Raw genomic sequence first — 16,478 nt, forward strand, 5'->3', positions numbered from 1 at the left:
AGCGCAAAGGCAAGGAAAAGATTTATGAATATGGAGATGCAGCTGTAGCAAATGAATGTGATAGTGCAGATGCGCTAATAGTCTCAGAGCACGATTCAAAAGATGAATGGATACTTGATTCTGGATGCTCATATCACATGTGTCCCATTAAGGATTGGTTTCTACTTACAAACCCTTCGATGGGGGCAAAGTCCTTTTGGGAAATAATGCTCCCTGCAAGGTCATCGACATCGGCACAATTAGAATCAAGATGTTCATCGGAATCGTAAGGACGTTGACAGATGTAAGGCATGTTCCAGAATTGAAGAAAAATCTGATTTCCTTGGGAACACTAGATTCAAAAGGTTATAGCTACAAAGGTGAAGGTGGAGCTATAAGAATATCTAAAGGCGTTATGGTTGTAATAAAAGGAAAGAAAGAGAATAGTCTCTATATATTACAAGGAAACACAAACACAGGTGTTGATGCTGTCTCCTCAACATCTGATTCTGATGTCACCAAACTATGACATCAAAGAATGGGTCATGTCAGTGAAAGAGGTCTAGCCGAGTTGGCTAAACAAGGATTACTATGCGAACATTGTGTTTACGGAAAGCAATGTCGGATAAAATTCAATGTTGTAGTTCATCGAACAAGAGGCACATTGAATTATGTACATTCTGACTTGTGGGGTCCATCCCAAGTACATTCTCATGGTGGTCGTAGATACATGTTAACATTCATTGATGACTATTCAAGGAAGGTGTGGATTTTCATTTTGAAACACAAAAGTGAAGCATTTGTCAAGTTCAAACAGTGAAAAACCTTGGTCGAAAAGCAAACCGGGAGAAAAATCAAGAGACTGAGAAGTGACAATGGTCTAGAATTCTGTAGTAGAAAATTTGGAAATTTTTGCAAAGATCACGGTCTTGTCAGATATTATATCGTGAGACACACTCCACAACAAAATGGACTTTCAGAATGAATGAATAGAACCTTACTTGAAAGGACAAGATGTATATTGTCAAATGCTGGATTGTCAAAAGAATTTTGGGCGGAAGCTGTCAGTACAGCTTGTTACTTGATCAAAAAATGTCCATCAATGCCCATTGGTTTCAAAACTCCAGAATAGATGTGGTCGGATATTCCGGCAAATTATGAAAATTTGAGGATATTTGGTTGTTCTGCATATGCTCATAACAAAGAAGGAAAACTTGATGCAAGAGCATTGAAATACATTTTTCTTGGATATCCTGATGTTGTGAAAGGATATAAGTTATGGTGGCTAGAAAAAAAAGTGCATTATTAGTAGAGATGTTGCTTTTAATGAAGCTGAAATGTTAAAGCCTCATACAAAGTCATCAAGTGAAAATGAAGATCCTAATATCTTGGAGAAGGTGGAGTTTGAGGTGGAGCCAACAAAAGAAAAAACACTTGATCAAGAAGACGAAGTCCATGATGCATGTACTGATAATGATATCTCCCAATTACGATATTATCAGTTGGCTAGGGACAGGCAAAGGAGACATATAAAACCTCCAGAAAAGTATGGCTATGCTGATCTGGTGTCATACGCTCTAAATGTTGCTGATGATATCAGTAATTGTGAACCACGTTCATATGAAGAAGCTATCAACAATAAAGAAGCTTCCAAATGGATTTCTGTCATAATAGAGGAAATTGAGTCTCTTCATAAGAATCATACTTGGGTTCTTGTGAAGCGGCTGAAGACTCAAAATATTGTTGTATGCAAATATGTCTTTAAGAAGAAGGAAGGAATCCCTAGAGTTGAAAATGCAAGATTCAAGGCGCGATTAGTGGTCAAAGGTTTTAAACAAAGAGAATGCATTGATTTCAATGAAATTTTCTCTCATGTGGTAAAACATAGCTTTATTCGCATCTTACTTGAAATTGTAGCTCATTTTGATCTAGAACTTGAGCAACTAGATGTCAAAACGGCATTCTTGCATGGTGAGTTGGAGGAACAAATAAACATGAAACAACATGAATGATTTGAAGTTCAAGGGATGAAAGATCATGTTTGCTTGCTGAAGAAATCTTTATATGACCTAAAGCAATCTTCCAGACAACGGTATCGATGATTTGACACCTTCATGCTTGAAAATGGATATTCCAAAAGTGAACATGATAGTTGCGTCTACTACAATAAGCTTACAAATAAGTCATTCATATATTTGTTTTTATATGTTGATGACATGTTGATCGCATGTAAGAACATGTCAGACATTAGAAACTTGAAAGCTCAATTGAGCTCAGAGTTTGAAATGAAGGACTTGGGAGCTGGAAATAAAATTCTGGGAATGGAGATTCAAGGGGATACAAAAGAGGGGACACTCTTTCTGTCATAAAAGAAATACATTGAGAAAGTGTTGGAACGCTTTGGCATGCAAAATGCTAAACTAATCACTACTCCATTGTCGACTCATTTCAAACTTTCAATGGCCTTGTGTCCACAAACTGAAAATGAAAAGACTTTCTTGAGCCAAGCAAAAAAGAAGTGGTTAAAGATCATCTTGAAGAAAGGAAGAATTTCTAGCCAAGTAAAAAGAAGTGGCTATGGTGAAACCAACATTAATGCTCTTTTCCCTTTGGCCACATAATCTTCAAGAACTTTGGCTATAAATAGGAGTGTTTCATGTCATTGTAAGACACACCAAATATTTAGCTTAGTACATATTCTCTCTTCTTGTTCTCTTGTTCTAAATGTGTGAGAAATACTTGAGTGAGAGTGAAATTGGGTGTACTTGGGTTTTGGGAAGTGAGCGAAACACTTGTAGTTCTCTTTTATCATAGTGGAATAATCCTTGTTGCTCTTCAGCTGTGGACGTAGACAAATTGCTGAACCACATTAAATTCTCGGTGTCATTTTCTCTATTATATTTTCTCCATGAGTCTTCCGCTCCAACATTGGACCAGACTGTGACTAGGGAGCCTCCAACCACCAGGGAGTTCCATTGTTACATGGGTATGGGAAGAGTGAAGAGTCACAAGTGAGACACCACGTCTTGAACCAAAACCTTAAGGCATTAGTATCATGAGTTTTTCCTTCTTATAAACTCTTTCACTCCTCCTCGCATATCCAATATGAGACTTCACACTTGAATAAACCCAACAATCTCCCCCTCAAGTGTGGGTACCACACACTTTCCGGTTCGCTCCCCCTTAAGTCCACCATGTCCCAGCCGAACCATCGGCTCTGATACCACTTGTTGGACCATACTGCGACTGGAGAGCCTCCAACCACTAGGAGTTCCATTATTACATGGGTATGGAAAGAGTCACAAGTGAGACACCATGACTTGAACCAAAACCTTAAGGCATTAGTTCCATGGGCTTTTCCTTCTTATAAACTTTTTCGCTCCTCCTCGCATATCTAATGTGGGACTTCACACTTGAATAAACCCAACAAGTATTGTGCATTGGCAATCACCTCTTGTGAGATACAGTGACTTACCTACCTTCTTGATAATTTCATAATACCTTTCATCAAACCAACTCAACTGTATTGCGACAATGACACAACTAGACATATATCTGCAAATTTAGTGGTCCATAGACAAACTAATCATATAGACATTGACTGCCATATTATAAGAGAAAGATTACACAGTCCAAACTTTTCCATCTTCTACCCATATCTTCCATGGATCAGATTGTAGATATCATTGCCAAGGCTTTGGATCCATCTCCTTTCAACTACTTGCTCTCCAGGCTGGGATTAATTGATATATACTCTCCTGCTCAGTGGTGCACATTAAGTTGGCCTAACAATGGCACACTAACACAATCACGCTTCAAACTTGGCTCGGCCACATCAGTCAGAATTACACGGACAAGCCTCAAGCTTGGCTTGGTCACATCGGTCATGCCTCAAGCTTGGCTCAGTCTCATTGGTCAAGATTACACGGTCATATCTCAAGCCTAACTCGGTTGTCTTGGTCATGAATATACGATCTTGTCTTAAGCATGGATTGGTCACCTCGGTCAGAAATGCACAGTCATGTCTCAAGTTTGGCTAGGTTGCCTTGGTCAGATTAGCAAGGTCATAATAGAATATTGGCTCGATCATGTCAGTGAGTGTGGCATGATCATGATGCCCACAGTGAGACTTGACTCGGCCAAATTGGTGCAATGGGCTTCTCACAAGAGTTGCCATGAGATATCAATCAACTTCTTAGGCTATGTTTTCTTCTCATTGTTAGCTTTTCTTTTTATCATTTTTAGAGTAGTTAGTTATAACTTACATAAATCAGGGGTTGCTTGATTATGAAGCAACCTCTGTTTTTCCTTCATCTTATAGAATTTGTATCGTATAGAATTTGTATGTTATGAAGTTTATTTTCTCTACAAAAACTTTTATATTATTTTATCATTTACTTAAAAGTCTTTGTAGTTACACTAAAAAAGAAAGGATAAGTAGCTCCAAATTGCATATTATATCAAATTATATCTAGTATTCAAGCAAAAAAAAATCAATTGATAACTAAGAAGTATATATGGAGTGATATAGATCTAAAGTAGGAAAGAAACATACTGTGCATTGAACATGGGCGCCAACACTAAGTTGTGGCCAATTTGGTACAATTCCATCCGTCACAGGAGCTCCTAGAGGCCAAGCACGACCAAACATTCTCTTTCTCACAGGCATAGGTTTTTCTGTCTCACCCAATTGTCTAAAGCTGTGTGGTATATTTGTTGCATTCGCTAGTTTCTCTGAGTCTGAGCTATCATGATAACATGGCTCCAAGATGTCATATATGTTCAAGTATCCAATATTCTAAGGTGAAAAAAATCATTAGTGAGTGACACATTCATTTTAAGCTTGCTTCATGCCAAGACTATGGTATAGATTAATTACCAGATATACTCGCCCAAGCACACTTTTGCATTCTTGAGTGTCTGGTAGACCATAGAATTTCCCTTTGCATTGTGCAGTTACCGTCTGCGCCATACACCATTGATTACATGAAACATGTTTAATTGATAAATCAAAGTTAACTTGTCTAAAAATGAAAACAAAATGTGATTAAACTAAGTTAAGGTGTATGTATATACTAAAAAATTGAACTAAATTAAACATATTTCATACTTTGATAAATCCAATTGATCTCATATAATATCTTTACCTCAAAAAGCTGATCACTAATAAGTCCCATTCCATGTGCAAATGGAACAAGAGCATTGCCATCAAATATTTTATCGGTGACAGCATTTCCAATCAAGTAGCCCTATGAAATATAAAAAATTCAGATTATAGCCATATAATTAAAAACATAAGTTGATTACTTGAAGATTAATTACCTTGAAATTCAACTTGGGCGTCACACCAGAATCAATTCCTGTGAAAGATCAAGAAATAATATTTTATTATGACTCTTTAGTCAAACTCTACATAATAATAATATTTCTATCAAGCCTAAGTTCAAGTCATAGAGCTCATATGCATAATATAAATTAAATACATTGCTGTGTTTTTTATTTGTAACTCGGATGAAGATAAAAATATTGTTACTAAATATTGCAATTGTTAAGATTCAAAGCAATTGCCCCTTTTCATGAATACAACATGAAAGCAAGAAATAAGTCTCAATATATTAAGGAAAAAACGTATTACCTTTCGCTATTTCATGAGCAAGAGTAGGCACATAAATTCCAGCAAATGACTCTCCAGAAATGAATAATGGATTAGGAAGGAACTCAGGGTATAGCTTGAACCACTAGTTTGTTCAAAAAATAAGGTAGAAATATAAGCAATATAGTAAACATATTCAACTTTTTGATCCAAGTTTCTAACTTCTTATATTAACTACCTCAAGGAGAAAGGCATGTGTATCAAATGCAGTCTGAAAATCTCCAGTATTGTAATCAGTCTTATTCTTTGAGTATGAAAACCCTACTCCAGCAGGAGAATCCAAATATATAATATTGGAAACCTATTACACAAAAAAACAACATATATATATATATAACACAATTAGTTGATAAAGTACTCATATACAATCCAACACATTATTAAAGGAGCATGTTATTCTTATTTTTCTATGTAGACATAAAATTATTATCTAAGACTCAACAAATTTGATAAGTTCAAACCTTTGACCAGCTGTATGGATTGAGATGCAACTTAGGTAGAGTTCCCTTAGTCTTTGGTTTTTCAAAATTAAAAGGACCTAAACAAATTACACACATAAATTAGGATTAATGAGACTAGAAAACTAATATGTTTTAGAAGATTAAAGGAGTGCTCATGGTTAGAAAGGAAGGCAAAAATATTATTCGTAGTTAATGAATGGTTTGAATAACTAGAAAATAAAATACACATTTTTTTATTAAATAACATAATCAGTAATTTAAATAGCATTTGCGGTCGTGAATGTGATATAATACAACCACAATTATGGTCATGATGTAGTTATAAAGACTCTCAAAATTATCATTTGCAACCCCAGTTGCGGTAGATGAGTGCAATTTAAATCAATGAGCATAATGTTAAAGACACAAAACCTAGATTTGTAAGAAAATTGCAAATTATCATAATGTATCAAAAGGAAATGATAAAGTAATGCAAAATTTGAGTAACTTCTGTTACCATGCTCATATACGAAGCCATCAAAGCTAGAGCAACCTGGTCCACCATTAAGCCATAGAACCACTGGGTCCTTAGATGGGTTACCTTCTGATGCAACAAAATAGTAGTACAAATTTTTTTCATGACTTTTCTCCACTGTCACATACCTTCAATGTTCCAAACCAAGACCAATGAATCACACACTTTGCATTTCTTTCATTAGTTTAATGTGTAAATACTTATGAAACAGGATATAATTACAAATATAAAATCAGAATCATAACCAAATAGTTATCAGATTTCATAAAATATTGAAATTCATGAGGGGGGCTTAAATTATTAAAAGTACAATATCTAATCATGATTGTGAAATCTGCACTCTACAAGTGTCAGTTCTATAATGGGATTGATTTTGTGATTTACAAATTCAAGATTGTGATATAGCTTCAGAGAAAAAAGTGAAAAAACTACAAAAACCTAGTCCCGACATAAAACATGACCTAGTTTTGTAACAAGTGACACATACGATGCTATATAGTCAATATGTATACACAAAATTAAAATTAAAATTGAAATAAAATGATACCTACATACTCTCAAATACTCATATGTATCCTATGGATACCTAATAGGATGACACCATTTTTTGGATTATCCATACTTCAAAGTATTAAAAAATAAAATAAAAGGTCCCATATTGGTTTTGGGACATTCTAAATTTCCATTGTTGATGACAATTAAAGTAAAATTGGATATTGAAATAGCATACCCAGCATAATGTTTGGAAGGTAAAGTGCCATTGAAACCTGGAAGTTGTGTAATGAGAGAATTTTCTGGTGCTGATTGGGTTAATACAAAGTGGAGGGAAATTGAAAGTAAGATCAAGCACAAGTAAAGCAATGTATTTGTGTTCTCCATGTTGCTTATTAGATGTACAAAAGGTACAATCTAACTTCTTTGCAACACAAATCAAATATTTGGTTTGTGAAGAATATGATCACTTGCAAATTAATATATACAGGAAGAATGTCAAAATATCATATATTGATATTTATGTTTGGTCCACTTTTGAAATTTAGCAATTATGACTTGGTTGAAACTTTATATTTTATTTATAAAATTAATTAATTTTACAATGTGGAAATAACTAAGGAAAGGTAGACTTAACTGCATTTTAATATTCAAATGTTTAAGGAAACAAAATGTATGTGTCAATAATGTAAGAGTTTTATACAATATTATTGTAATATTCGTTATTTATTTTTAATTATTGTTGACTCTTAAATATAAAAATAAAAATGAATGATGAATACTGAAATTATTATGTTAGATCTTTACACTCATTTTTTACACTATCATTATTGAAATAATTAGTCAATAATAATTAAATACGAACGATAGATAATATAGTGATAACATATTTTATATATTGTGTGTGCATATATTTTTTTCTTAAAACATAAATGTAAATTAGTGACTAAATATATTTTTTACCAACGAGATATTGGTCAAATAGTGTCCCACTAAACCATCATTTATCGTAATAGGTCAAAAGTTAAAAGTTCAATTCATATAAGCGACAATTATTGAAAGGAGTAATCAGAAATCTACAATATTTATTATCCATATGATATGAGGAAGTAATTAGTTATACAAAAAAACATGTTTTCTTTTATCTATATTTTTTTGTGAAAATAAAAATAGGAAATCATGAATTGACTGAACAGACTCTTATAATGCATTAAATTAGTTTCGCAAGTCAAATTTTAACTTACAGAAAAATCTTAAAAATTAATCATTAAATAATATTAGGATCTCAAACTATGATTCGTAACTCCCTCATTGATCGTGGTTTTGGAATGCATTGTTGTTGATAAATATGATGATTTTAAAATAAATAAAACAATTATATAATTTCTATGGTCATAAGAGAATAGCCATTTTAGGTAGAAAAATATATTAGTGGAATAATCATTCACTCAATTAGGTCCATGATTTAATTTTTTTTTAAAAAAGATACATGTATCAGAGTTGGGATCATACACATAAATGTAAAAGTGTTATATCATTATATCTTAAGTATAAAAATGTCAAATCATATTACATTTTTCTCTTGTTTTCTGTGTAGGATACCAACTATTATTATTATTATTAGTATTATTATTATTATTATTATTTTCCTCTGGTTTTATTACCTTCTCTTGCATTTGAGGTTGTTGAACTTGTAATTCTGAATCATCAGAATTTGCTGCTTCTAGTGTTACATTTTTCCTTTCTAATTCAACCATCATGATCCAATTTGAGTCAGAATGAGAACCTGCTCTTTTTTGCCACACACCAATATGAGAATTTTCATTGTCTAGCCTTAGGCAAGTGAGTGAAGGTGATGGTGATTTGCAACATTTTCTAAGCTTTGCACTTAGAATTTCAGATAATGATTTAGAAGAAGAAGATGAAGATGATGATGAGGAACTAGTAGTTGTAGAAGATTTTTGATGAGTTTCATTTGGTTTATCAGAAATTGGGAAATTTGTTTTTGCATTTCTTCCACTCATTAAAATTGCTGCTTCATCATATGCTCTAGCTGCTTCTTCTGCTGTCTCAAATGTCCCAAGCCACACCCTCCTTTTCCTATTCAAATCATTGCCAAAAATCAATTAAAATAGTTAATTCAGACAAAGTGTAAAGATCTTGACTAACATCTATAGATCAATTAAAATAATTTAGAGGGCAAGGAATGTACACCACAAATCACATTTCATGCAATTTTATTTATTTATGTTGCTTAGTAATAGTAATCTACGATAACCAAATAGTTAATTTAGACATATTAAATGCACTATACTATAAAGATGTCAACTAATAACTCTACCGATTTAGATCTTTTGTACCGGAGATTTCAATATTAGATAAAAAATTTAGCACGTAATATAAATAAATCTTTAATGAACATAATTTTAAGTTATTTTTCAATAAAAAACTTCAATATTAATAAAACTTTATTTTTCATCATATTTCATTATTGGACTCTCAAATATTAAAGAGACCAACTTTACATAGGAGGTGAACTCTATCTCTACATCAACCAAAATAATTCAAAAGGAAATATATTTTTGGGTATCAGAATAAATATAAAAAAATAGTACTAAGTGAAACAAAAATAAAGATATGAATGAAAAAGTGAGTTAGAGAGTTTGATAAGATTACAATAATGGATGGCGAATCTCAGCAACCCATGAGCCCCAATGGCGTTGCCTGACACCTCTGAATTTCTTTGGGTGAACCATGTTGGTTAGAACTGAATTGTCTTACCAAAGAGGGTGAGAGACAAAGACTAAAAAGTAGAGATAGTGAATGAAATTTGTAACAAAGAATGTGAATATCATGCTAAGTTATAAAGAATTGGGTGATGGTGCAAGAATTTAAGGCTACTTCGAAACAAGAAGTACACGTGCCTTTTGGTTTGGTAAGGATGTTCTCACAACAAGGGTAAAAAAGTGACCAAGTTATGTTACCCTCTCTGTGCCAATAGTGGTGTTAACTCATGGAATTTCCTCAACAGTGATAAAATTTTCAATCATAGATGTTATAATTTCAGGAAAATATCCCACCATATCTCGGTTCTATTTATTTTGTCTGATTTGTTTTTCTTGGTTCAAAATTTTTATTAACATAAATTGAATTTTAGATTTACTTTAATAATCACAGTAAATCTTTTAGTAATAGTTTTTTAATGGGTTTAAGATAAAGGGAGCGTTGTTGCAATCCAAGTAAATTGGGCTTATTCTCTCTAAGTAACTTAAACTTACACCTCTTTCAATCAAAATAATGAATTTCGGGTTTATATCATTTTCCATCTATTAAGGAATGAGAACTCAACTTTTAAAAAAGGCATATACTTTAAAAAGTGTTGGAAGTTGTTGTATTGGAGGCCACTAGTAAGGACTTTTGGGCGTGAAATAAAAAACTCACAAGTCTTCAATAGGGATTTTTTTGAAAAAGTATTCCCAAGTCCCACATCGTATGGTGGAAAAACTTGAAAAAAATCTCATGTCATAAATAAAAGTATTCTCCCTTCACATTTTCTTGTTTCAAGTTGACTACATTCTTACTCGAGTTTTTCTTTCTCCATCATATATCTGTCAACACATTTCCGGCAAATTTCTTTTTTTTCCTGTGGTACTAGAATTGACACAAGTAGTCAAATCATGATAATTTTGAGAATTAACACTAGTAGTCAGATTGTGGGAAAATAAAATTGACAAATGTAGCCAAATTATAAGAGTTTCGAGAACTAGTAGTCAAAGTGTGGAAAAATAGAATTGGCATGGGTACCATACTGTGGGCATTTCGAGAATTGACATGTCTAGTAGCCATATTGTGGTGGGTGTATTTGATATTGATTCTTACATTGCAATAAGAATTTAATAACAGAAAAATGAACCGTTTTATCTTGGGAATGACATTGTTGATAGTATGCTTGCACATTTTGGAAAATGTCATGAAACGTCTTAAAGTGAGCGATCTGGTCGTGACTTAGTCAGTAACTATAGTAACTATTCCTTCGTGTCATTTAGAATTATTGCAAGCTACAATTAGACATATGACTCAATGTCCAAGAGTGTTATTCAAGGTCAATCGATCAAAAGAAGGTCCAAATCATCATATTACACCATGTTTGATGCTGGTATATTAATTGGAGAATGGTCACAATCAAATACATGGGTTATGAAAGTTGTGTTTCAGATGTTTGAGTTGTGTGCTAGTTTGAAGATGAACTTCAATAGTGTGGCCATACTTGCTTGAATGCTGTATAGGATAGGTCTCAATATATGGCTGAATATTTAAGATGCAAAGTTGGAGGATGGCTGTTATGTTTTCTCGGGATGCTTTTAAAAGTTTAAGGTTAACCATATGAGAAAATATAGGGCTCATTAGTGTTTTAGGATATCATCGATCTTGATCCTCTACTTGATTGGAAATGTCTTAGTCAATATGTTGGACCAATTATCAAATTGAAAAATAGACGCAAGAAATATATTTGTGTAGCTTCTTCCACTTATGAATATTGGCTTGTGTTGCCATTCACTTGACTTGACAAAAAAAGAACAAATTACCTCATTACGATGTCAAGATGACTTTGGATTTATCAACTACTACTTTCTTTATTAGAATGATCATACAAGTTAAAAAACATTCACCCAGAGATAGTAAGGGTGTCGTTTTAATATGGAAAACAAAGTGCTAATACCCTTCTCCTAGTAGTTTAATTTGCACATAAATGAGAGTTGTCTATGTTTTAACCATAAAAAATATAGTAATGACTCCAACTTTTTTGGATTAGGGATAAATTGCTTTTCTACTTCTTCCTAAGTCACATACTCAATGGTCTACTAATGATCTAATCACCACACATGTCATTAATACATGCAAGGTAGACTTATGGTCGTCCAATATAATTTTCTATAAAAAATGAAAATAAGAAAAATCCAAAACACTCATAAAAATTATTTAAAGTTCAATAAAACTAAAACAACAATCTTATGTCATATTTTAAATTATATATAATTAAGTTAAAGTAAAAATAGAAAGAATATTGGAAAAATTTAAAAATAAGATTTGTATTGAGAAAATATAAAAGTAAGATTTCAACATGTCCAATAGACAATCCACTCACTATCCCTGTCAGAAGAGTATATTTACGAAACAAGCATAAAAGGCAAACAAAATGAAGTAATGAGTATAATTTAAATATTTTGTATTCCCCAATGTAGGGCGATGCTTGTGGCTTGACCCTTATTGTCATAATACTTGTGTTTGTCATATTTTATTGTTTAAAATTAAAATTAAGACTTGGACCTGACCTATAAGTCCATTTAAAAATCTATCTTAATATAAAGCTTTTAAATAGGCTAATATTTTATTGTTTAAAATTAAAATTGTCTACCTAACATTAAAAATTAAATTGCATTCTTATTTTCAAATTTTACAAATAATTTATATTAAAATAATTTATATAAATATATAATATAATTAAGTTGATTGATATGTTAGACTTAATAGACATTTACATGACATAAAGTTCGGCCTGTTATGCTAAATATGTTTTATAAAAAGCTTTAGCCTCACTTATTTATTATATAAAGTTGGTCTTACTTGCTTTTTTATAGGTCAAGCAATGGGCCTCTCATAGATGACCCGTTGTTATGATAATTTTAAGAATTATAGATTACCCAAAGAATTACGAAATCACAAAAACTCTAATGGATAGAAAATAGTTCAAAATTAAATTTTATTGATTTAAAGAAAAATTAAATCTTGATGCAACAATAAGATTATTTAAATTATGATCTGGATCATAGGTTCAAATGTTTTAAATATTTTTTAGAGAAAATTACAATTACAGTTTTTAGAAATTGACATAGAATGCCATGCAATCTACTTGAGCTATAACTTTTTAGCGAGAAAAATAGTTGTAACCGTTTATAATAAATTGGTTGACTACAACTAATTCCTAACATGTTTCCACACTCCCCGCAATATTGGTTGGGTGTGTCCTTTTCTCATTCTTCAATTCACCATTATTTGGAAGTGACTCTCTATTACATCATGGTGGCACCCATTAGAAAATCTCCATTCACCCCACATTCCTCTTACCCTTAATATGTAGGAATATTTGTACATCTTTAATTAATATGAAGTTGATACCTTTTGCTTAGGTAAAATAATGGAGAGAAATACAATTTTGGATACTTATTATTTCTTTTTATTTTCTCAATGTATATGTATTTTAAGAAAATGAATATACAAATAAAATTAAAAATAGCTGAGCAATAAAAATACATACATACAGTGTCAAAAACATAATATTCAAATAACATAACTCCTTTTAAGTTTAGAAGGTATTTCAAAAAAAAAGTAGAAAAATATGTATCAATATATATATAATATTAATTTTTAAATATTCCATCATATATAAAGAGAGAAGGGATGACAATTATATTAATAAATGCTATCTATCCAACAATGATTTTAATTATATATTTATATAATTTATAATAATTAATATGTAAAAATAATTATTATATGATATATATTTGATAAATTTGTGATCATAGTCAAATATGTGTAATTTATTATAAAATAATCATAAAATATATGATATATAATATTAAAATAATAATAAATATATATAAAAATTTAATTAAAAACAAAATATATAAATTTGCGGTACCTACAAGGCGGGTATCATAAAACTCGTTCCCGCCTATAAGCTATTTTTTGTGGGTACCCATTACTGGTATTTCCACGGGTACCTACGGGTCGGACTTTTTTGTCATCCCTAATAGAGAGACCCACTAACTAGAGGTTAGCATGATTCAATCTTACTCGCTTACCTGGTTTGGTCAATATCATGATCAGACCTAAATATGGTCGGGCCTCACTGAGCCTAGGTTCGAGTTTAAAAATTAGATTCAATCAATATTCAGGGTCGGGTAGGGGACAAACATGACATTAGATTCGTCATGTTTTTATGTACATATTCAATTGTGTATTGAGTAATGTCATCAATTTTTTTTTGGTTTCCCACAGGTATCCTCGCACTGGAGGCAATCCTGTCCGAGCCGGGCACATCCACAGGTAAGTGGATGTGCCAAATAACTCAACCAACATTTATGATTGGATAAGAGACAAATCTTACTGGACTCATGCTCACCCAACCACCAACTATCTTTCTACTTTCAGTTGCGTATTTCGTTGTAGACCCATTTGATGCCAATGTTAAAATTGGTATTATTTAATTTTTAAAGGAAAATGAGCTGAAGATCCTTAAGATTTTGTAAGGGGGAAAACTATGAGTAAACTTAGCTTGACCTAATAGAGCATGACAAGGAGACAACCTATACACTTTTGGGATTACAATGGTTTAGGGGTTTTGTTAATCACTAAGACCACTAAATCCTAGAGTGGGATTCTTGTACTTAACTGGAGTAGAGTTATCTTAAATGCTAATTAAACCACAAGATCATCATGATAATAAAGACATGCACATTATATGCATCTATTGTTGTCTGAATGGACTTTAACCCTTAAAGCATACTTAATTACCAGAAACATACTCAAAATCCAATTACAAATGGTATTAAAATTTAGAGACTCGATTATAAAATTTTAAAATATAAGGACATATTTGAAAGTTCATAAATAGCTCAAAACCCTATACTTACTTTAACCTAATTAAAACAACGCCAATAATAAAGATGGCCTTTCCAATTAAGGAGATGTTGCCGCTAAAATATAGTTTGTTATGTATATTTGAGAGTGCATGTAACTTTTTTTAGGAAACTAATCCTCTCCAATACTAGCTCCTTTTGTATTTGCATTTAAAGATAAAATGTCAACAATTGTATAATAAAAGGATAAAAGTATTATATTATGCTATATTTTTTTTTGTTTTTTATCTACTTCCCTATCAGGTAGTGAATAGGATCCTAACTAAAAATTTTGTGGTTAGTTTGTGTAGTTTTCTTGTCTTATTTTATTCCTACTAATAATTTGTTTTCCAAATTATTTTTAAAATTTACAAAATGAATAAGTAAAATATTAAAGGATAAAGTGTAGTTACATCCTATTTTCAAACAAACATGGTAGTTTTGGAGGTTATAATGTGAAAATAAAAAAATTCTTCCTAAAGTCAGGAATAATTAGTTTTTAAGCAACAAGAATCAAACTATTATTTCTATAAAATAAAATATTATTATCACTCACAATAAATTTTATATACTTTTTTACTTCAAATTTTAGTCTAAATAAATTTTATTTACAAAAGCATTAATCTATAATATTAAATGTTAATTTTTTTGATTAATAGTATAATATTAAAGCTCATAATATTCGCCTAAAAAAATAAAGCTGATAATATATCTGATTGTGATTTCAGAATAAATATTAAATATGATTCTTATATGCTCTGCTCTAAATATTCTCCCTTGTCTTTTTATTCTGACCTTGTCCTAACAGAACCATTATCATGTTAGGCTGTTACATAAATTGGCTTGTAGTATCAAGGTCTCTGGTTCAAAAGTAGTAATTACACAACCCAGTTGCATGCATAATGTGAGTGTTCTCATGGTAATAGAAAAAGTAACAGCTCATTTGATTGAAACATATAGTTCTATAGTACAAAATTTATTGCCATGTGTGGTAGCATTATTTATAGTGAAATGTAGCATCTAGGTAGAGGGGTTGGAGCACCCCAAAAGTAACGTGCATGGTTCCTCATAGCTACCATTAGTACCATTAATGTGCAAGGCCTTTATTACAAGTTGGGGTTAATATTACACATGTGGAGGAGAGAAGCTTTGTAACTTATACTCTAAGTTTAACAATAGTTTTGCATGGTTGGGAAGTGGCTGAGTTGAGTTGAATTTATCTCAACTTAACTCTATTTGATATGAATTGAGTTAGCTTGAAATTTTACTCAATATGAAGAAAAAAAGTTGGCTTCTAGCTTTAAATTGATGTAACTTGAATACACTAAATGTAACTATTGCTTATAGGGTTGAGAATGAATCTAATAATTGAATTAACGTGACTAGTGTAACTTAACTTCATAAATTTTTTTTTGCTACTATAACTCAAATTTGATATGAACTTTTTATTTATTTTGAGTTTAATATGTGTATCATCAATCGTAAAGTTATTTACATGATCATTTATCATTTATTTGTATTATTTTTATTTAAGAATTAATGACAATTAACATATAAATGATATGTGATATGTTAACTGTGTAAAAAATCACTTAAGCTATTAATATATGCATATTAAATCTTTTTATTTTTAGGTGAACTCAATTTCATTTATTCTAAGTTCATCAAAAATTCGGTTCTATATATTAATTTGAATC

General features: G+C 31.4%; 2 protein-coding genes across 3 annotated transcripts in view; both read right to left on the bottom strand.

Annotated features, from left to right (window-relative positions):
- The window catches only part of LOC109352738 (serine carboxypeptidase-like 20), a 42,084-nt gene extending 34,521 nt beyond the window's left edge, over positions 1-7,563 (bottom strand). The window contains exons 1-9 of one of the 2 annotated variants that reach the window (XM_019594928.1): positions 7,338-7,563; positions 6,590-6,735; positions 6,094-6,170; positions 5,811-5,933; positions 5,615-5,717; positions 5,302-5,339; positions 5,127-5,228; positions 4,859-4,942; positions 4,535-4,777 (exon numbers count right to left, since the gene is read on the bottom strand). In XM_019594928.1, coding sequence (XP_019450473.1) covers positions 4,535-4,777; positions 4,859-4,942; positions 5,127-5,228; positions 5,302-5,339; positions 5,615-5,717; positions 5,811-5,933; positions 6,094-6,170; positions 6,590-6,735; positions 7,338-7,486 — 1,065 coding nt within the window. In that variant the 5' untranslated portion in view covers positions 7,487-7,563. The remainder of the gene's footprint in view (positions 1-4,534; positions 4,778-4,858; positions 4,943-5,126; positions 5,229-5,301; positions 5,340-5,614; positions 5,718-5,810; positions 5,934-6,093; positions 6,171-6,589; positions 6,736-7,337) is intronic. The other variant, XM_019594929.1, reaches the window with a different exon arrangement.
- LOC109352973 (ethylene-responsive transcription factor WIN1-like) lies at positions 7,732-9,961 on the bottom strand. Its single transcript, XM_019595159.1, has 3 exons — positions 9,776-9,961; positions 8,702-9,199; positions 7,732-7,735 (listed from the first exon to the last, which is right to left on the bottom strand). Exons 1-3 carry the CDS (start codon positions 9,853-9,855, stop codon positions 7,732-7,734), a joined length of 582 nt encoding a protein of 193 aa, XP_019450704.1. The 5' UTR covers positions 9,856-9,961.

Source organism: Lupinus angustifolius, chromosome LG07 (genome assembly GCF_001865875.1).
Source record: "Lupinus angustifolius cultivar Tanjil chromosome LG07, LupAngTanjil_v1.0, whole genome shotgun sequence".
Lineage (NCBI taxonomy): Eukaryota > Viridiplantae > Streptophyta > Magnoliopsida > Fabales > Fabaceae > Lupinus > Lupinus angustifolius.

Bases quoted from the DNA above. Each gene is read 5' to 3' on its own strand.
- LOC109352973 (XM_019595159.1), bottom strand. From the start codon at position 9,855: ATGGTTCACCCAAAGAAATTCAGAGGTGTCAGGCAACGCCATTGGGGC. The intron at 9,200-9,775 runs GTAATCTTATCA...TGATTTGAATAG, and splicing joins GAGATTCGCCATCCATTATT to GAAAAGGAGGGTGTGGCTTG.